The sequence below is a fragment of the Sus scrofa genome, chromosome 14 (genome assembly GCF_000003025.6).
Source record: "Sus scrofa isolate TJ Tabasco breed Duroc chromosome 14, Sscrofa11.1, whole genome shotgun sequence".
Taxonomy (NCBI): Eukaryota; Metazoa; Chordata; class Mammalia; order Artiodactyla; family Suidae; genus Sus; species Sus scrofa.
Window position 1 is genome coordinate 38,920,962 of NC_010456.5, and position 17,966 is coordinate 38,938,927.

At 43.5% G+C, this 17,966-nt stretch overlaps 1 protein-coding gene and 1 pseudogene across 5 annotated transcripts in view; one reads left to right on the top strand and one right to left on the bottom strand.

Moving 5' to 3' along the window:
• The window catches only part of RPH3A (rabphilin 3A), a 294,958-nt gene that overhangs the window by 53,867 nt on the left and 223,125 nt on the right, over window positions 1-17,966 (bottom strand). For 3 of the 5 annotated variants that reach the window (XM_021072394.1, XM_021072396.1, XM_003483431.4), the window contains 2 exons: window positions 12,690-12,778; window positions 8,158-8,169 (listed from right to left, as the gene is read on the bottom strand). In XM_021072394.1, the coding sequence (XP_020928053.1) occupies window positions 8,158-8,169; window positions 12,690-12,778 (101 nt within the window). The remainder of the gene's footprint in view (window positions 1-8,157; window positions 8,170-12,689; window positions 12,779-17,966) is intronic. The other 2 variants (XM_021072395.1, XM_005670697.3) reach the window with 1 other exon arrangement.
• Window positions 13,982-17,966, top strand: part of LOC110256675 — a 174,434-nt pseudogene continuing 170,449 nt past the window's right edge.

Genomic DNA, 17,966 nt, shown 5'->3' on the forward strand with positions numbered 1-17,966 from the left:
GCAATGCTAGATCTGAGCTGCGTCTGTGACCTACACCACAGCTCACGGCAATGCCAGATCCTTAATCCACTGAGCGAGGTCAGGGATCAAACCCGCAACCTCATGGTTCCTAGTCAGATTTGTTTCTGCTTGGCCATGGCGGGAACTTCCCCACTTTTTTTTTTTTTTTTTTATTTTTATTAAATGCCACTCTGGAAGTGGCACTTGCGGAAGGTCATGGAAACCTGGAGGATAATGGCATTCTCAGGAAAAGAACCCAGAATAGTAAACTTCTATAATTGGAGTAGAAATATTTCTGGGAGGGTGGTCGGAAGCCCTGGATCCTAGGTGGACCCCAGCCCTTGCCTGGCACAAATATGTCTGTGTGGACCACAGATTCTAAAGAATAAGTTTAAACTAGTTGCCAACTAGTTTTATAAAAATCTCTCTATTTCATATAAACATCTAGGTTTCCTGCCTCCAAAGCTGCTGAGTTCCATCCTGTGCTCTTCCTGACTTTTTTTTTTTAAGCAAATACTGACATAGCACCTATTGGGTGCCCACATTAATTAATTAATTAATCTATTCATTCATTAATTCATTCTTTCATTCTTTTTTGGCTGCCCCACAGGCATATGGAGTTCCTGGACCAGGGATCAGATCGGAGCTGCAGTTGCAACCTTTGCAGCTGTGCTGGGCCACGGACTGAACCTGTGTCCTGCCACTTCAGAGACACCACCCAACTCGTGCCACAGTGGAAACTCCCCACATTACCTCATTTAATCCTCACAACAGCCCTACTGGGCATCCATATTATCTCATTTAGTTCTCACAACATTTCTACAAGGCAGGGATGGTTATTGTCTATTTTCTGGCAGGGAGACACAGGTATAGAGAAATTGGCCTACTTGCTCAAGGTCAATGGCTGGGAAGTGGCAGAGGTGGTATTCAGACCTTGGAAGCCTGCACACTTAACCTACAGAGAGAATTGAATCCCTATCTGCATAGTCCTGGTGATGGTGCAGTAGATCAGAAGCTGCCAGGGAGAGAGCTCATGTTGGGATCCATGGCAAATTATTATTACCTCCACTAATAACAGAGTCTATACCCCAAGGCACTGAGGTGCATCGCCGAGTGGAATGCAGGGTTAAACACTACTAGAAATTCTTGTCCCTGCTAGGGAAAAAAATCAGTTAACTATGAATCCCCTGGAGCCAGCACCCCATTAGCTGCCAGCCTCTATTACTTCCACTGCTCTAATCACATCAGCAGGCATGAAATTGCCTTTTGACACTCCAAGTTGGAAATTAAAAACCTCCTCTTCCTCCCACCCTCCACCTCCTCTTCCATCCTCCCACCTTAGCTGGTTTGTTCAGAGGAGCAGAGAAAGACGAGTTTGAAAGCAATAGGAAGCAGATGTCTTGGGGGCAAGTTTTGTTGCAAGAAAGAGGAGGGGGTAGTCTGGGTAATTTCTGATGGAAACACATCTTGCCTTGGATTAGGGGCCTCTAGGATGAGCAAATGCTAAACATACTCAAACCTCTCTGCCCAAAATCCATGGCGTCCCTGGGCCAGGGATCGAACCTATGCCACAGCAGCGATCTCAGCCACTGCAGTGACAATGCCAGATCCTTAAACTATGGTACCACAAGAGAACTCTCATTACCTCTTTTATATATATATGTTTTGGCTATGCCCACAGCATGTGAAAAATGCCCCAAAGCTATGGCTGGCTCCTACTGGGATCCTGAAGATAAGATAGAATCATGTAGCAGAAGGCAAAGGAAGAGACTGGCCAGGCTGTGGAACGGTCTTTGCAAAGGCCTGGAGTTGAGAGAGCAGGGAGTGTGCCTAAGGAGGTGAAGGAAGATTAATATGGTAGCCAGCCTACAAGATGGTCCCCAGTGATCTCTACCTCCTGGTTTTCAACCCTCCCTGTCATCTCCTCCCACACTGAATCCCAGCTGGTCCTGTGTGAGCAGTTAAATACAATGGATGTGACAGTGGGTGACTTCCAAGGCTAGGTCACAAAAGACATGGCAACTTCTGCCTCTATTTCGGGTCATTCTATCTAGGGGAAGTCAGATGCCATGTCATGAGGACACTCAAATATCCCTGTGGACAGGCCCATGGGGAAAGGAGCCGAGGCCCCCAGCCAACAGCCAGCACCAACTTGTCAGCTATGTGATCCTCCATCCCCTCTCAAGCCCTCAGATAACTGTAGTCCCAGCTGACATATGACTACAACTGTGCCAGAACTACCCAGCCAAGCCACTCTACCAACAAAAACTGCAGGAAGTAATAAGCGGTTTCTGTTAAGCCACTAAGTTTGATGTGATTTGTTCTGCAGCATTAGATAACAAGAAAAATCAGGCCAGCTGGAAGATGGAGACGAGGTGGCACAAAGCCCCATCTACAGTGTGCGTGTGTTCTTTTTCTATTGCTGTAGAACAAGTTGGTACCAACCTAGGGGCTTTACACAACATTCATTTATATCTCACAGTTTCCATGACAGGAACCCAGGCGCAGCTTGGCTGGGTCCTTTGCTCAGCTTCTCACAAGGCTACAATCAGATGTCATCTGGGTTATGTTCTCATCTAGAAGCTTTCTGGGGAAGAATCAGCTTCCAGGTAAATTTGAGTTGTTGGCAGATTTCATTTCATGGCAGCCATGTGACCTAGGACCCTAGCTTTTTGTTGGCTATTGGCAAAAGGTCACCTGCCTGTCCTGGATGCAGCCTACAATTCCTAACCAAGCAGACTTTTCCAACTTCCTTCATCAAGTATGCAAGGTGAATCTTCAGCTCCGGTCAAATGAGACAGAGTCTTATATAACATGATGTAATCACAAGGATGATGTCCCATCCTGTTTGCTGTATTCTCTAAGTTAGAAACACATCCCAGGTCCTGCCCACACCCAAAGGGAGGAGGTTACACAAAAGCATGAGCACCAGGGAGGAAGGGACGTTGGGGGTCACCTGAAAGCCCGTCTGACACAGCCCCCCTCCGGGGGTCCTTTCAGCCTTGCCTGAATGCTCCCTGTCATGAACACCTCACTATCACATAAGGGGTCCGTGCCTTTCCGTTGGAAAGCTCTTCCTTATGCTAATATCTCTCAGCCTGATTTTTCTTCTCATTAATTTTGAAGGATACAGTGGACTCCTGCAGCATATGGAAAACCACCCATCCTCTCCAAAGAGCTTTAGTCATAACCTCATCCAGCCAACTCCCCAGGTCCCTCTGGTTTTCCATGGAAATGCATGTCTCAATTGCCCCTATTCTTTCTTCTGTCACCCTACTTTTCTTTCCTTATTCTCTTCTGATACCCCTCCCTTTATTTCCTGCCTTGACAAAGCAGCTCAGTGACAGAGACAGAGCACAGGTGAGATGCTAGGCCTCACACCCAGCGGAGACCCTTTCAAGGACACATTTCAATAGCTCACAATCTGGTCATGGGTATAGTTGGCCATGGGTCTGACCTGAAGCCAATGCTGGTTACCCCAGCACACAACTCTCTGGGATCAGCATGCATGGAAAATGCACAGCTCCAGAAACATAAGCAGGAATGGGGGCCCCAAGAAGCCCCCAAGATAATTGCCTCTATCTGCAGATGAACAGAAGGCCTGCTGGAGGCTGTCGGCATCTCTCTAGACCCTGCCCCCTTCCTCTGCTCCAAAGCATGCTGTTGACAAACAGCTCATCCTGTGTTTGAAAATGTCACCGATTGGTCTCAGTGGGGACTCACAACCCTCCCGTGGATTTTTATGTTTTAATTCCGAAAGCAAAGAGAGAGAAATGAGATGGTTTTTAAACCAAAGCCTTTGCTCTCAAGGGAAAGAATGGGCTTGTCCAGACCTGTGAGCATGGGGGCCTTGAGATGCTCCTGTTACAAGATGGGGTGCCCTTGCCAAGGGCTTCTGGGCACAGGATTCCAGCTCCCCATCCTTAAGACTGGAGACCAGTGTTGGGATCTTGTTAAAGACCAAAGGTGGAGACCAAAGTGTTGCTTCCTTGGACAAATTACTTAGAGCATTGTATTCAATCTAGTAAATGCCCTGATGGCCTACTGTATGCCAACCTGAGCCCTCCTTGACCTGGTGGAGTTTAAGACTGAAATCCCAGATCTGTGGCTTATTAGCAGTATGTATGAGGGCTCTGTGCCACTCTGAATGTGTTTCCATATCTCTGAGATGGGAATGATTTCATGTCTGTTTCCTGCTGGGACCCTCAGAGGCTACTAATGATCCTCAGTGGCTGCATGAGGCGAGACCAATTGAGACTGATCAGGCGAAGAGGGCTGGTCCATCTCTGCTTTTAATCACATACCTAGAACAACACTTCCTGGAGAATCATTGAAGGGCACCTGCCTCCTATTCCCCCAAATTGTCTAAGCCATGTTTTGTTTTGTTTTTGTTTTTGTTTTGTTTATTTTTGTTTTGTTTTCTTTTTCTTTTTCTTTTTAGGGCTGCACCTGTAGCATATAGAAGTTCCCAGGCTAGGCACCTACACCACAGCCACAGCAATGCAGGATCCAAGCCACATCTGCAACCTATGCCACAGCTTGTGGTAATGACAGATCCTTAACCCACTGAGTGAGGCCAGGGATCAAACCTGCATCCTCATAGATACCATGTTGGGTTCTTAACCTGCTAAGCCACAAGGGGAACTCCCTAAGCCATAGTTTTCAAACTGTTGTCTGTAGTTCCATGGGGGGAGGGGAGTCTCAAAGGGCTGCAAGTAAGTGCACTGTAGAGGAACAGAGGGGGTAGGAAACCCTCCATCCTCACCTCAGCCCAGATGGCAATCCTGGGTCCCCAAGACTAGCAAAGCAAGGGTATCAGTTTAAAAAAAATAGAAAAAAAAATCAAGACTTTGATATTTGATATTTAATAAAATCATGAAATGTGGCTTACTGCACTGATGGCCTTCATATGTCACTCTTAGAAGTGCCTACGCCCTTTGCCATGTGAAACTGAAATTGCTCTCATCAAAAGGTAAGAGTCTATTTCCCTACCCCTTGAATTCTGCCTGGATTCGGCCAGTAAAATGCAGGAGAGAGATGTCGTGCCCTCCCGGAGCTATGTTTACAAGGGCCTTGTATGTTTCTGCTTACTATTTTACATCTCTGCCATCACCACGACAAAAAGCCAGTACAGCCTGTTGGAGGATGAGAGGCATGTGGATCAAAGCTGAGGCATTCCAGCCATAGCCATCCTAGATCAGCCAACCCTTTGATGCAAGAGGGAGACCAGCCAAGATCAGCAGAACCACCAGCCAAGCCCAGATCCCTGAGAATAAATCATTGTTTCTTTTTATGCCGCTGAGCTTTCAGGTGGTTTGTTACACAGCAAAAGATAATTGATATACTATCCACTGTGGCAACAACAACAAAAAAGTGATGCTTATTAAACTCTCTACATTTGCTTTATGGTTTGGTATTATTTTAACTTACAGTGGCATTAAGTATACTGGGATATGTTTAATGCTTTCAGCCACTAAAGGTCTTTACCCAGCTCCACGCTTTATCCGCCTTATGCATTTTGCTTCTTAATAAAACAGTATTCAAAGAAAGAATTTTGCTGTTGACAGAAACCTGAAGATCACTGCAGTTGACCTGCTCATCTTCCAGGTGCCCAACACTCAGAAGACGGAAAGGAATTGCAGGAAAGGTGTGTGGAGAGAGTATGGCCAGAGGCTTGAGAAACCAGCATCCTGGACGTGCTTCATCTGCGACGTGAATGTACCTGCTTAGGTGCATCTAGAGATGGTCAGAAGGGACGTTCCCACCGAACCAGAACCAGTGGCCTCTGATACAAAAGGAAGTTAGTCCTGACTCCAGGTAGAAGCCCCTCACAGATGTGTCCCTCTACAATACTGCAAAGGGCAGACTCCATCTTCTTCCTGCCTCCCACCTTGATTCTTCATTTCATGCACACAATAGTCACGTAATAAATACCCACCAGATGTCTCTATTAATATATTATAACTCCCCAAAGGAGTGGGATGATGAAAATGCAGGGCACAAATGCTCTGAAGCATTAAACAGTGGTGGTGTACAGAAAATTAATCCTTTTTCTTTCCTTCTTCTCCTTATCCCCTCCCTTCCCCCAGGATGCCAACAGAAGCAAGTGTCAGCAGGAAGTCTCTTTACACCTCAGTGAATGAGATTTTAATGAATCCTGAAGGGAGGGTGTGGAAGGAGGGACATCCAGACCACAAAACATTTTACATAAGCCATGCTGATATAAGGCCCTTTGGGATGAAATGTACCCCAACCAGACTAAAGGGGGTGTCAAAAGGATGCTGTGTTTCCCCAGCTCCCTTCAGAAAGCTAAGGGGATCTCAGGCTGCTGCTAATTTTTAATTCAGACTACATTCCATTCAGTTTTTCTAAAACTTCACGCTCTCTCTTCTATTTGGACTTTGCATATGTTGTTTCCTTACCTGGAACCCCTCTGTCCTTTCTCTATCTTGAACCTCATTTACATGGTCTCAGCTTACACATTACTCCTTCCAGGAAGCCCTCCCATCATAACTCCAAAGTCTGGGCCAGGGGCCCCTTATTGTACTCCCTTGGGCCACTGTGATCCTGCTATTATAGGTTCTTGCACAGTAAGGTGTATTTGTTGATAACTGGCTATTTATTTGCTTGTAAACCCCTCTGGACGTGCACTCAGACTTTGGCTAACCTTGTAACCTTACTACAAGTGGTACTAATTTACATGTAGTAAGGTTATAGCAAGTTACTACAAGTAGTATTTATTTACATGTAGTAAGGTTACAATTACTACGTCATGCATGTCTTAGCACAGTGCATGACATGTGGTAAGCAGTGGGTAAGTATTTGTTAAGGAAGGAAGGTAGGAAGGGAGAGAGGGAGAAAGGGAGGAGAGGCAGGGAGAAGGGAGAGGATGAAGGAGGGAGGGAAGGACAATGGACATACACCCTACCTTTCAACCTTCAGCATTCAGGAAGCCTTAAGTGCTTGGGACTCTCTAAAGTCATGAACTTCTCTCTTGTGATGTTCATATTTATAATCAGATAACATCTCAGTGCCTCTCCCCAGGATGTCTGAACGAAATACTCATGATATTCATAAAAAGATCTTGTATGATCAGAATCTTACCAGCAACAACAGAGAATGTAAAACACATATCCTGTATATACGCACACACCAATGCATATGTACAAGGTGTGTGTGTGTGTATATGTATATACAGGATATGTGTTTTGCATTCTCTGTTGTTGCTGGTAAGATTCTGATCATACAAGGGTAACGCAAGTCCATACCTTCCTCTATGTTTGGTGCTTTACAGTTTACGAAACTTTCCCATGCATCTCATTCGATTGTATCCCCGCCAAGTGAGGGTGGAAGGGCAGGGTTCTCACATCCATGTTACAAAGGAGATGGCCAGGGTTCAAGGAGGTAAAGGACATCCCCCAAGCCACACTGACATTGAGTCCCAGGGCAGGATTCAGACCTGGGTGTTCTGAGGCCAGACTCAGCGCTCTTATTATGGCTCTGTGATAACTTCCTCATCATGGGGAGGGTAAAAATGATTTCCATAGCTTCTGAATGAGTAGACACCACTGAAGACCCGTCTGCTTTGTACTCTGTTCGTATATTGGGCTCAGCATCCAATCCGTCACGCGTATTTAGAAAATGAATCCAATTTAAAACAAAAGTTATGAGCAAAGATAGGACCTCTGAGTCCAAGGCATTTCACTGGAAAATCAGGCTGACCTCCCATGAGGTGACAAAGACCATAGGTAGAGTACATAAGGTCCCACGAGCTCTGTTCTGTTCATCATCATCTTGATTAGTGGTAGCAGTTATATTTTCTTTATCTAAGAATGGTGTTCCCAGGCAAAATGTTACAGAAACAGAGACACAGCATGGTTAATAAACTTGCTGAATCCCACACATTGCTAATAAGAATTAAATGGAAAGTTCTCCTAAGGGGTATTTTCATTTTTTATCAAGAAGTTTTTGAAATTTTGTAATTTTTTTCTCAAGAGGGGTGTGCATTTTTTTAAAAACAACTTGGATCTTTTTTTAAAGATATGTAAAACATGCTAGCTCCTTTTTGGGCCATCTCTCTTTAGGGGCAAGCCACTTTTATGAGAAAAGAGATAAAATTCAGTCTGTAGAAAAATAAAAGTAGCATAAAATACTCACTGTTCTTTATCACTGGAGGAAGGCAAAGAAAGGAGAGAAAGAAAAAAAAATGAATAAAATTAGGGGGAAAAAATCTCATAACAATACCAACACTGTCTGGATGCAACAACCACACAGTTTAAATTACAATGACCTACTTCCATTTATTCCCCCAGTCATTATCTTACTCCAGCTCATCTAAAACAAGGCTGCTGCAATGTAAGGTTGTATAATTCATGGCTTTGATTTAAATGATTGATGAACTCAGCTTATTAATTAACCCATCTGATTATTTATGTATTTACACAATGGTTTTTGGTCCTAAAGAGGTATCACTTAATGATAAGAGGGCCACTATCACTCTTGGCTTCTGTTGTTTCAAACACTGGGAGATAAGGAGTATGTTGAGATGGGGCAATGAGCCCTGAACAGTAACTGGATCATCCAATAGCAGAACTTGCAGGGCGTCTGTTTGGGGAAGCAAGTCCTTCCCTTCTAAAAAGGAGACTAGCATCTCCATTTACTAGATGTGTTAGCATAGGCAGGTCATATCTTCTCTTTGTGCCTCAGTTTCCACCCAGGCTTGCAGACTTGAAAGCTATAGAGAAATATCAACCATCAGAGACCAGCATTTCTCTCCATGTGTTTGCAACAGAGAGAGCTAAAACACTGCCCTATCCATGCAAGAGGCAGATACATTCAAACACAATCACAATTGTGCTCCAAACACCATTGTTAGATTCAAGGAGGCTGAGAGAGGAAGGCATTTGAAAATCACAAAAGCAGTAAGTGTATCTGGTTAGCCAGCAGTTAATTAAGACTAGATTTCTTAATTTACTGGAGAAAGACATTAGAAGTGTCTGCATTAGCACATCAGCACTGCAGCAGACTAGATAGCATGTGCAATGACTATAATTCACCCATTAGCATTTACTGGAAAATAATTTTAATATCTGAAGAAAATGCAGTAGCAATCAAGCCGGCCGGATGCATTCAGAATGCCAATATGTTTCATAGGAGCCCGGGAGCACTTTTAATGAAACTGCATCCAGACTCTGAATAATTCTAATTTAATTGTAAGGCAAATTGTTTGGCTTCATTATTGACTAAAGTAAACTCTGATGGATGGGATTTTAATTAACTGACATTTTTAAAATAAAATAAATATTTTATCCCATCTACCTTCAGGCAACTGTTTATCTTACAGACTCAGTTTTTGGCTGATAGAATATTCTCTGCCAAATAAGTTTGGCTTCAAGAAGATGTCATGGGAAGGGTTTAGAAACCAGAAGTTTCCTTTCAAAAAGGAAACCAACAGAGTTCAATAATGCCTTCAAAATTGTGAAACTCATAGAACTAGAGGTGGTTTTTGGTAGGAGTAGTAAACAGGGGCTTTTGCCACAGAGAATATGAATGGACTAAATATTCTGAAAGACCTTTCGCTAGTATATAATTAGGGGTTCTATAAATGATGGCAAGCTTTTTTTTTTTTTTTTTTTTGCCACCCTGTGGCAAATGGAGTTCACAGTCCAGGGATTAGATACAAGCCATAGTTGTGACCCATGATGCAGCTACAGCAATGCAGGATCCTTAACTTGCTATGCTGGGCTGGCGATCAAACCTGAACCTGTGACCCAGTGCTCCAAAGATGCCACTGATTCCATTGCACCACAGTGGGAACTCAGAGGACAAGCCTTTTTAAAATGCAGTTCTAGGATTGCTAGAAAGTAAGGGAATTCTCCAACACCCCACCCCACTTCAAAACAAATAAGCAAAATAGACTTCGTCAAAATAAAAAAGGTTTCTCTTCAAAAAATTCTGTTATGAAAAAATGCAAGTCACTGACAGAATAAAATATGTGCAAAATATATCTCCAACAAAGGACTTTTATCTACAACATATGAGAGAAAAAAACTTGTAAAACTTATAACAAGAAGATAAATGACCTTATTTTTAAATGGACAAAATATTTGAACAGACACTTTAGTGAAGAGGTTGTATGAATGGCAAATTACATAAGAAGACAGTCAACATCATTAGCCACTAGGGAAAAGCAAATTAAAATCACAAAGCAGGATGTTCCCTGGTGGCCTAGTGGTTAAGGATTTGGCATTGTCACTGCTGTGACTCAGGTTTGATCCCTGGCCTGGAAATTTCCACTTACTGCAAGTGTGGCCAATAAATAAATAAAATAAATAAATATCACAAAAGAAATGCCACTTTGCATACAGTACAATGGTGAAAATAGAAAAGACTAATCATATCAGGTGTTGGTAAAAAGGTAGAGAGATGGAACATTCAGACACTTCTAGTGGAAATTTAAAGTGGTACAACCAATTTGGAAAACAGTTTGTTAGTTTCTTAAAAAGTTAAACATACATCTGCTGTACCAGGGAGACATTCTACTCCCAGGTATTTACTCAAGAGAAACGAAAGCATATATACAAATTTTATTTGTACTAGCCCAAAACTGGAAACAACCCAAATGTCCATCAATAGATGAATGGATAAAAAATTTGTGGTATAGCCACACAATGAAATATGATTTAGCAATAAAAAGAAATAAAATATTGATATGCAAAACAATATGGATGGATCATGAAATAATTACGCCATGTGAAAGAAAAGAGACATCTCCCCTCAAAAAGGATTATGCACTGAATGATTCCATTTATATAAAATTCTAAAAAGTACAGACTAACTTATGCTTAGATAAAGAAGTAATTACCTAGGGATGGATGTGGAGAGAGAGGGCCAGAAAGAAGAGAATGCAAAGGGGAATGAGTATATGCATATGAGTAAAAATGATCAAACTGTACTTTAAATGTATACTGTTGGAGGTATATTACTTATATGTTTACAAGGCAATTTTTAAAATTTAATTTTATTGAAGTATAGTTTATTTATAATGTTCTGTTAATTTCTGCTGGACAGCAAAGTGATTCAGCCATATAACATACATATCCATTCCCATATAGGTTATCACAGAACATTGATTAGATTTCCCTATACTATGCAGCAGGGAAGGCAATTTTTTAAAAATGTAAAGGAAAACCCAGCAAGCTGAATCCAGAACAGAAAGCTGTGATCAGTAAGCCAATGTAAACACCTGTGTTGTGTTCCAAAGGGTGACTCTGAACTCCTAATAAGATGGGGAGCTTGAGAACTTCACCTTGAACCAAGACCATTTAAGGGAGCTCAGGTCATCCTGGGTGAGAAGCACACATGAGAGTGGCAGAAGCAAATGCAAAACTCTCTGAAGAAAATATTCCCATGGTAGATCTCCAAGATTCTCACAGATTGAGCTCACGATAAAAAATTACCAAAGTTCCCATTGTGGCTTAGCAGCAAAAAAGCTGACTAGTATCCATGAGGATGTGTGTTCAATCCCTGGCCTTGCTCAGTGGGTAAAGGATCTGGTATTGCCATGAGCTGTGGTGTAGGTCACAGATGCGGCTTGGATCCTGTGTTGCTGTGGCTGTGGTGTAGGTCACAGGTGCAGTTCTGATTTGACCCCTAGCCTGGGAACTTCCATATGCCACAAGTGCAGCCCTAAAAAAAAAGGAAAAAAAAGTTACCAAGCATTCAAGAAGCAAGATCCTATGAGTGAAAATCTGCAGGAATAATAAACAATAGACTTAGATTGTCAAGGTCTTCAGGCAGTGGTGGGCTGATAAATGTTTAACAGTTGAATCTGGAGAAAAAGCCCCATTGTGGCTGATTTTGAGTACCTACATGATGTCACTAAATGCAAAGAAACATGCAATGTTTTCTATAGTATTTCTATAGTATTCTACCATACAGGTATAATAGACACAAATAACATAGAGAATAATAGAATATAGCAAAATCATTAAGAAATTATTAATGTTGAGCATTCACCACCTTCGTATTTAATATAATTTAATTGTAAAACTATACAACTTAATTTTTAACAATGGCCATGTTTAACAACTGACTTGCAAAATTCCTAAAAATTTAACATCAGCTCTCATGAACCACTATGGAACAGCTACAGCACACCACTGACTTAGGTATAAATAATTCCTGGATATAGAATGTGAACTTACTGTTGTATAAAATTTCCCAATTTCTAAATGATTAGGCTAAAAATAAAAAACACATTTCTGAAAGTCAGAGTCAGCTGGTGGCCTGTCAGTTTGTAACCTATGATCTAGTCTAACTTCCTCATTGGATGGAGAAATTGAGGCCCAAAGAAAGGAAAGAGATTCGCCTATGATCACCCAGTAAATTAGTTCAGATCTGGAACCGGAACCAAGTCTGATTCTAACCACCAGGCCCAGCACTCTTTCCATTCCATCAGGCTGCCTCTAATTTAGGGCATGGAGATCAGAATTTAATCTTATTACTCTCACCTTGCAAAGCAGTAAAATTAGTGGAGAAGTTTCCATGGCTAAACCCTCACCAGGTTCCTCCCCCACTCCAGGGAGGGAAATTCTATTTCTTTCCTTGCTATTTCTCTCTCCTTCAGGTGACAATCAGGAGCTCATTGCCCCAAAGCAAACCACTCTCAAGAAGACCCAGCAACTTACTTTGATTGAAGGGGTCGGTCACTGGGGCACATCCAACGGCTGGAGCTGTTGCTGAACACAGTGTCAGTCATGGCAGAAGTCCGGTGCTCCTGGAAAACATCAGCCCAGAAAGGTCATCACACAAAGAGACATTCAATCTCTCCTTATTTCTCAGGTCCCTGCTCTATGCCATGCACTCTGGGGGATACAGAGAAGAAATGGAACTTTATCCAGCTTTTCCACTTCCCAGATGGGGACCTGCAGGTCCCAAGATGGAAAGGGTCACAGCTCCCTTGTGGCAGAAATGGATCAGAGCGAAGAGCTCCCATCCTTTAATCCATGTTCCTCCCATTCATTGTTGATGCAAAGCCACAAACCCAGGAGGGAGGGTCAAAGCTCTTCACTCCACGTCAGGGTCTTTCTACTGGAGGATGTCATCTGACTTACATACTGGTCAACTTGGTCTTGATCAGGTCAAAACAAACAAACAAAAAAACCCCCGCAAAACCCCAAACCTATCTCTCAGAGTTTTATAGCAAATACTAGTGTCACCCCTTCCTTCAATTTTTAAAACTTTTTATTTATTTAAATAATTAATTAATTGCTGCAGCAATGCTGGAGATTCTTTTTTTTTTTTTTTTTTTTTGTCTTTCTGTCTTTCTCTAGGGCCACTCCCATGGCATATGGTGGTTCCCAAGCTAGGGGTCTAATTGGAGCTGTAGCTGCTAGCCACAGCCACAGCCACAGCATTGAGGGATCCCAGCCACATCTGTGACCTACACCACAGCTTACGGCATCGCTGGATCCTTAACCCACTAAGCGAGGCCAGGGATCGAACCTGCAACCTCATGGTTCCTAGTCGGATTTGTTAACCACTGAGCCATGACAGGAACTCCAATGCTGGATTCTTTAATCAACTGTGCTGGGATGGGGATTGAACCTGCGTCCTGGCACTACAGAGATGCTACCTATCCCCTTGCATCACAGCAGGAACTCCTGCAGTTGGATTCTTAACCTACTGCACACAGCAGGAACTCCTTCCTTTCTTTTTAATAATCTACACATAAGCCATCAGAAACTTATGTTGGTTCAATCTTCATAACAGATCCAGAATCTTCGCAATATTCTCTACCTGAATTGCTACTCTGCTAATCCAAACCACTACTATCCCGGCCTGGCTTACTACAGTACCCTCTTCACTGATCTCCCTGCTTCTACCCTTGGCCCACTTCGGTCCCTGCTCTAATCCATGCTCTGCATAGTGGCCAGCGAGATCTTAAACATAAATTGCAGCTTGTGAAAACAGCACCACCATGGTGGGAATCTTCCTGCTAAAACGTAAGCCTTTTGCAGAACTCTTTCTGTTTTGTCCTCTGCTGAATCTCCAACACCTAGCATGGCTCCTGGCACATAGAAGGCACTTAATAAAGGATCCTGCTGTGTCACACTGGGAACTATCTCTAGTCACTTGTGATGGAGCATTATAATGTGAGAAAATAGAATGTGTACATGTATGTGTAACTGGGTCACCATGCTGTACAGTAGAAAAAAAATTGTATTGGGGAAATAACAATTAAAAAATAAATAAGAAAAAATAAACAATCACGTATATAATACTTGAAGAAAATTTCTTACGAGATCTGCTGTATAGCACAGGGAACTAAATCTAGTCACTTGTGATGGAACATGATGGAAGATAATGTGAGAAAAGAATGTGTGACTGGGTGACTTTGCTGGACAGCAGAAACTGACAGACCATTGTAAATCAATTATAATAGAGAAAATAAAAATCTTACAAAAAATATTTCTTGAATGCATGCATGAGTCTCCATCAATGCTAAGTTCAGCTGAACTCGTCTAAGCTTATGTCCTTTCTGAACCTTCCCTCCTCCCCTCCCCCAAGGTCTAGCCAAAGAGTGAGGGGAAAGAGACCATGGAGATTACATTTAATTTATTTTTTTAAAAAAGCTTTAGAAGGTAGATCATGGTGTCCAGTGGGTCCTGATTTCCCGGAAGGTCTTGTTACAATACAGTCTTTTTTCTAAGAAGCTGAATAGATAAGAAGTTGGAAAGTGAAGAGGGAGAGAACTGTCTTTCCTGTTCTGCAGCCAGTGCAATTATTAAATCTATGTGTGAGTGAGGCCAGAGGGGGGCTGATGGTTGAACACAGGGAAGAAAAGGCCCCTTACAGAAACTCCATTTCCTCTGCTCCTGTGTGGTTAACATAATCTTCCCAGATTAATACGGCCATTTCCTTGTTTCCACTTTGAAAACAGAAAGAAAGGAGAGATGGCTCCTGTTGTGAAGGAAATCTGCTGAAAACAACCTTAACGTTTCATTATTGCCTGTGCCAAGAGCTGAATGAGGCTGCCCTGGGCCCCCTGGGGACCCCTAGCCCCTGCTGGGTACTGAGAGCCTCAGTCCCAGTAATGAGCTTCCTCAGCTGCCCTTGGTCTGGACAGCGAATGTTCTTTTCAATGCCTCCTGATTTGAGGCGCAGATGCAACACTGCCCTTGGAGGATCCCCAGGGGGTGGGGGGGCGGCTGGGACAAGGGATATCTGATCTCCAAATTCTGTTGCCCTCGAGGCAGAACATGGCTTGCCCATCCTTTCTTGTATTCAGCAATGCACACCAGGAATTCAAATTCATTTCCTATTAAAATTCTGTCTGCAAATCCAAACTCACTGGTTGGCCACCCCCATGGAAACCACCTGTCTGTCCCCAGACCAGAAGCCATGCTGGAAAGCCCTTATTTCAGCTTTGCCACACAGGCTTCTCAAAGTGTCACATCCCAGGACTGGACTTCTTGCCCTGGTCAAGGGCCTTGAAGAGGGAAGCCTGAGTGACAGGGACTACCCCAACCTCTAGGAGTGTTAGCAACTAGGGGCTTATCGTATTCCCATTTTCCAGAGAAATGTTCTTAGCCAAGAGCAGCTGTCCTGCCCAGAGCTATCTAGGAGGCTACCCCCACCCCAGGGAGCAGTGCAAAGCCAATGACTAACCAACAAGGGGATGGTATAAAGTGCAGCCTCTGTCTCATGGTGGGACAGCTATGTGGTGCCAGCATGCTCCAGAGCTCCCCATGGCATCAGGCTGGGGCCAGACTCGAGGTGAAGCCACAACTTTGCCCCAAATCTTCCTCTGCCCTGTCCTGCTCCCCTGAGCCCACCACTAGCACAAGAAACCCCACCTCAGGTTCTACTTCTAGAGGACTTCTCTTCACATGGGTGTAGAAGGGAGAATCTTAGGAAAGTGGAGTTCTGATCCCCAAGCTCATTGTCACTCCCTCCCCAGGGCAAGCTGCTTGATCATTATCAAGCTGACAGAGTGGGATCCTAAGCTATCCCCTGCTTGCCTGCCTGCAAATAATACTCCATGAGGTCCAGCCAAGATATCAGATTTGAGGATGAGTTAGCAGAAACAGAGAAAGTCCAGTGGTGAGCCTCTGACACTTTCAAATCATCTCGTCTTTCTCATTGGAGAAAGCATCACTGTGATGGACAGGAAGCCAGGGAGGATCTGCAGAGGGAAACCAGCCATTGACCCCAGGAGTGAGCGTAGAGATATGTGTGTCAGATGCAATGTCTAGGCTCCCAGCCCTAGGACCACAGCAAAACCTTGGCGTCCATGAGATGATGAGTTTAAGCACCTCCACTGACCCTGACGCACAGTAAGCACTTGTAGAATGACAATTCCCTTTCCTACTTTTCTTATAGTTTATCCAAGAGTAATGACTCATATTTCCTGAACATCTACTATGTGCCAAATTCCATAACTTCATGATTCATTTTCATCCTTACAATCTTACTCCCAGGCAAGTGGGAATATCCTCATTTTACAGGTGAGAATGCTGAGGCCCAGAGCGGCTAAGCAACCTGCTCAAAATCACACAGCTACCAAGTAGCAGAGCGAGGCCTCAAACCTGTCTCCAAAGCCTGTGGGCTTATGCATGACTCTGTTCACACCTGTAGGACATTTCTCCCTGGACTTTAGATTGCTGGGTTCTGATGAGTGTTTGGTGGCCATGGGCCCCGGCTGCATTCCAGTCTCTCAGCTTCAGCAATGAACAGAGACCTGCCCACCCAGACCCCTGCCTGGAGACGAGAGATCACATGCTTTGGCTCTGCCAGGGCCAAAGCCATGGCTTAAAGCTAGAACTGCAGCTGCAAGTTCAGAAGGAATAAAAGAACTGCCTCCCCTGGAAGCCAGAAGCTCCAGCTCTTTCTCCTAGGCACAGGTCACCCTCAACCTTGGTGCAAGGATCCAAACCAACAATAGCAACAATCTCTGATTCAAATTCAAGGGCATGGTACTCGCTAAGTGCCTTTCAGGTTTTATTTCCTTAATCCTCATGATAGCCTCAGGAGGTACATGTTGTTCTTCTTCCATTCCACAGATGAGTAACTGAGTCACAGGGGGTTCAAGTGGGATTCCCGAGGACCAGCATAAAGTCTTTCAATGAAGGAATCTAAATGCCTGATGATAAGCACTGCTAGCTGGATGTTGGTGCATCTGTATGGCAGAAGACTGCACAGCTGTAAAGAATAATGAGACTCTTTATGAGGGATGTGGGTTGATCACCAAGAGTAATTGTCTAGTGGAAAGGCCAAGATGTAGGACAATGTTCCAGAACAGCACCATTTGTGTGCACAAGAGAAAGTAGTATATGTGCATGTGATTTGGGGTTGTATATGCAAAAAGTATCTCTGAAAAGAACACAAGAAATGGACAGCATTGTTTGCCTCTGTGGAGGGAAACTGGGTAGCTGGGACTGAAAGAGGAAGAATATTCACATGATACCCCTTAGTGTTTGCAACCATGTGGATATGTTAGCTATTTAAAAATAAATGACTTTTTAAAAACGATAATTTAAAAATACTAACATGCTTCAGTGGCTGCCCATTGCCTATAAGATTTAAGATTCTGGAGTTCCCACCATGGCTCAGAGGAAAAGAATCCGACTAGCATCCATGAGGACTCCGGTTCGATCCCTGGCCTTGCTCAGTGGGTTAAAGTTCCATTGTTGCCGTGAGCCATGAGGTCACAGACGTGGTTCGGATCCCACATTGCTGTGGCTGTGGCGTCGGCCAGTGGCTACAGCTCTGATTAGACCTGTAGCCTGGGAACCTCCATATGCCGTGGGTGTGGCCCTAAAAAGACAAAAAAAAAAAAAAAAAGATTTAAGATTCTTTCCGTGACCTCAAAGAAATGTCATGACCCTCTGCCTGCTACTCTTTCTATTTCTCAGACCATGCTCCAGTACACACTCCAGACGGTTTTTCCAGCTTCCAGGCTT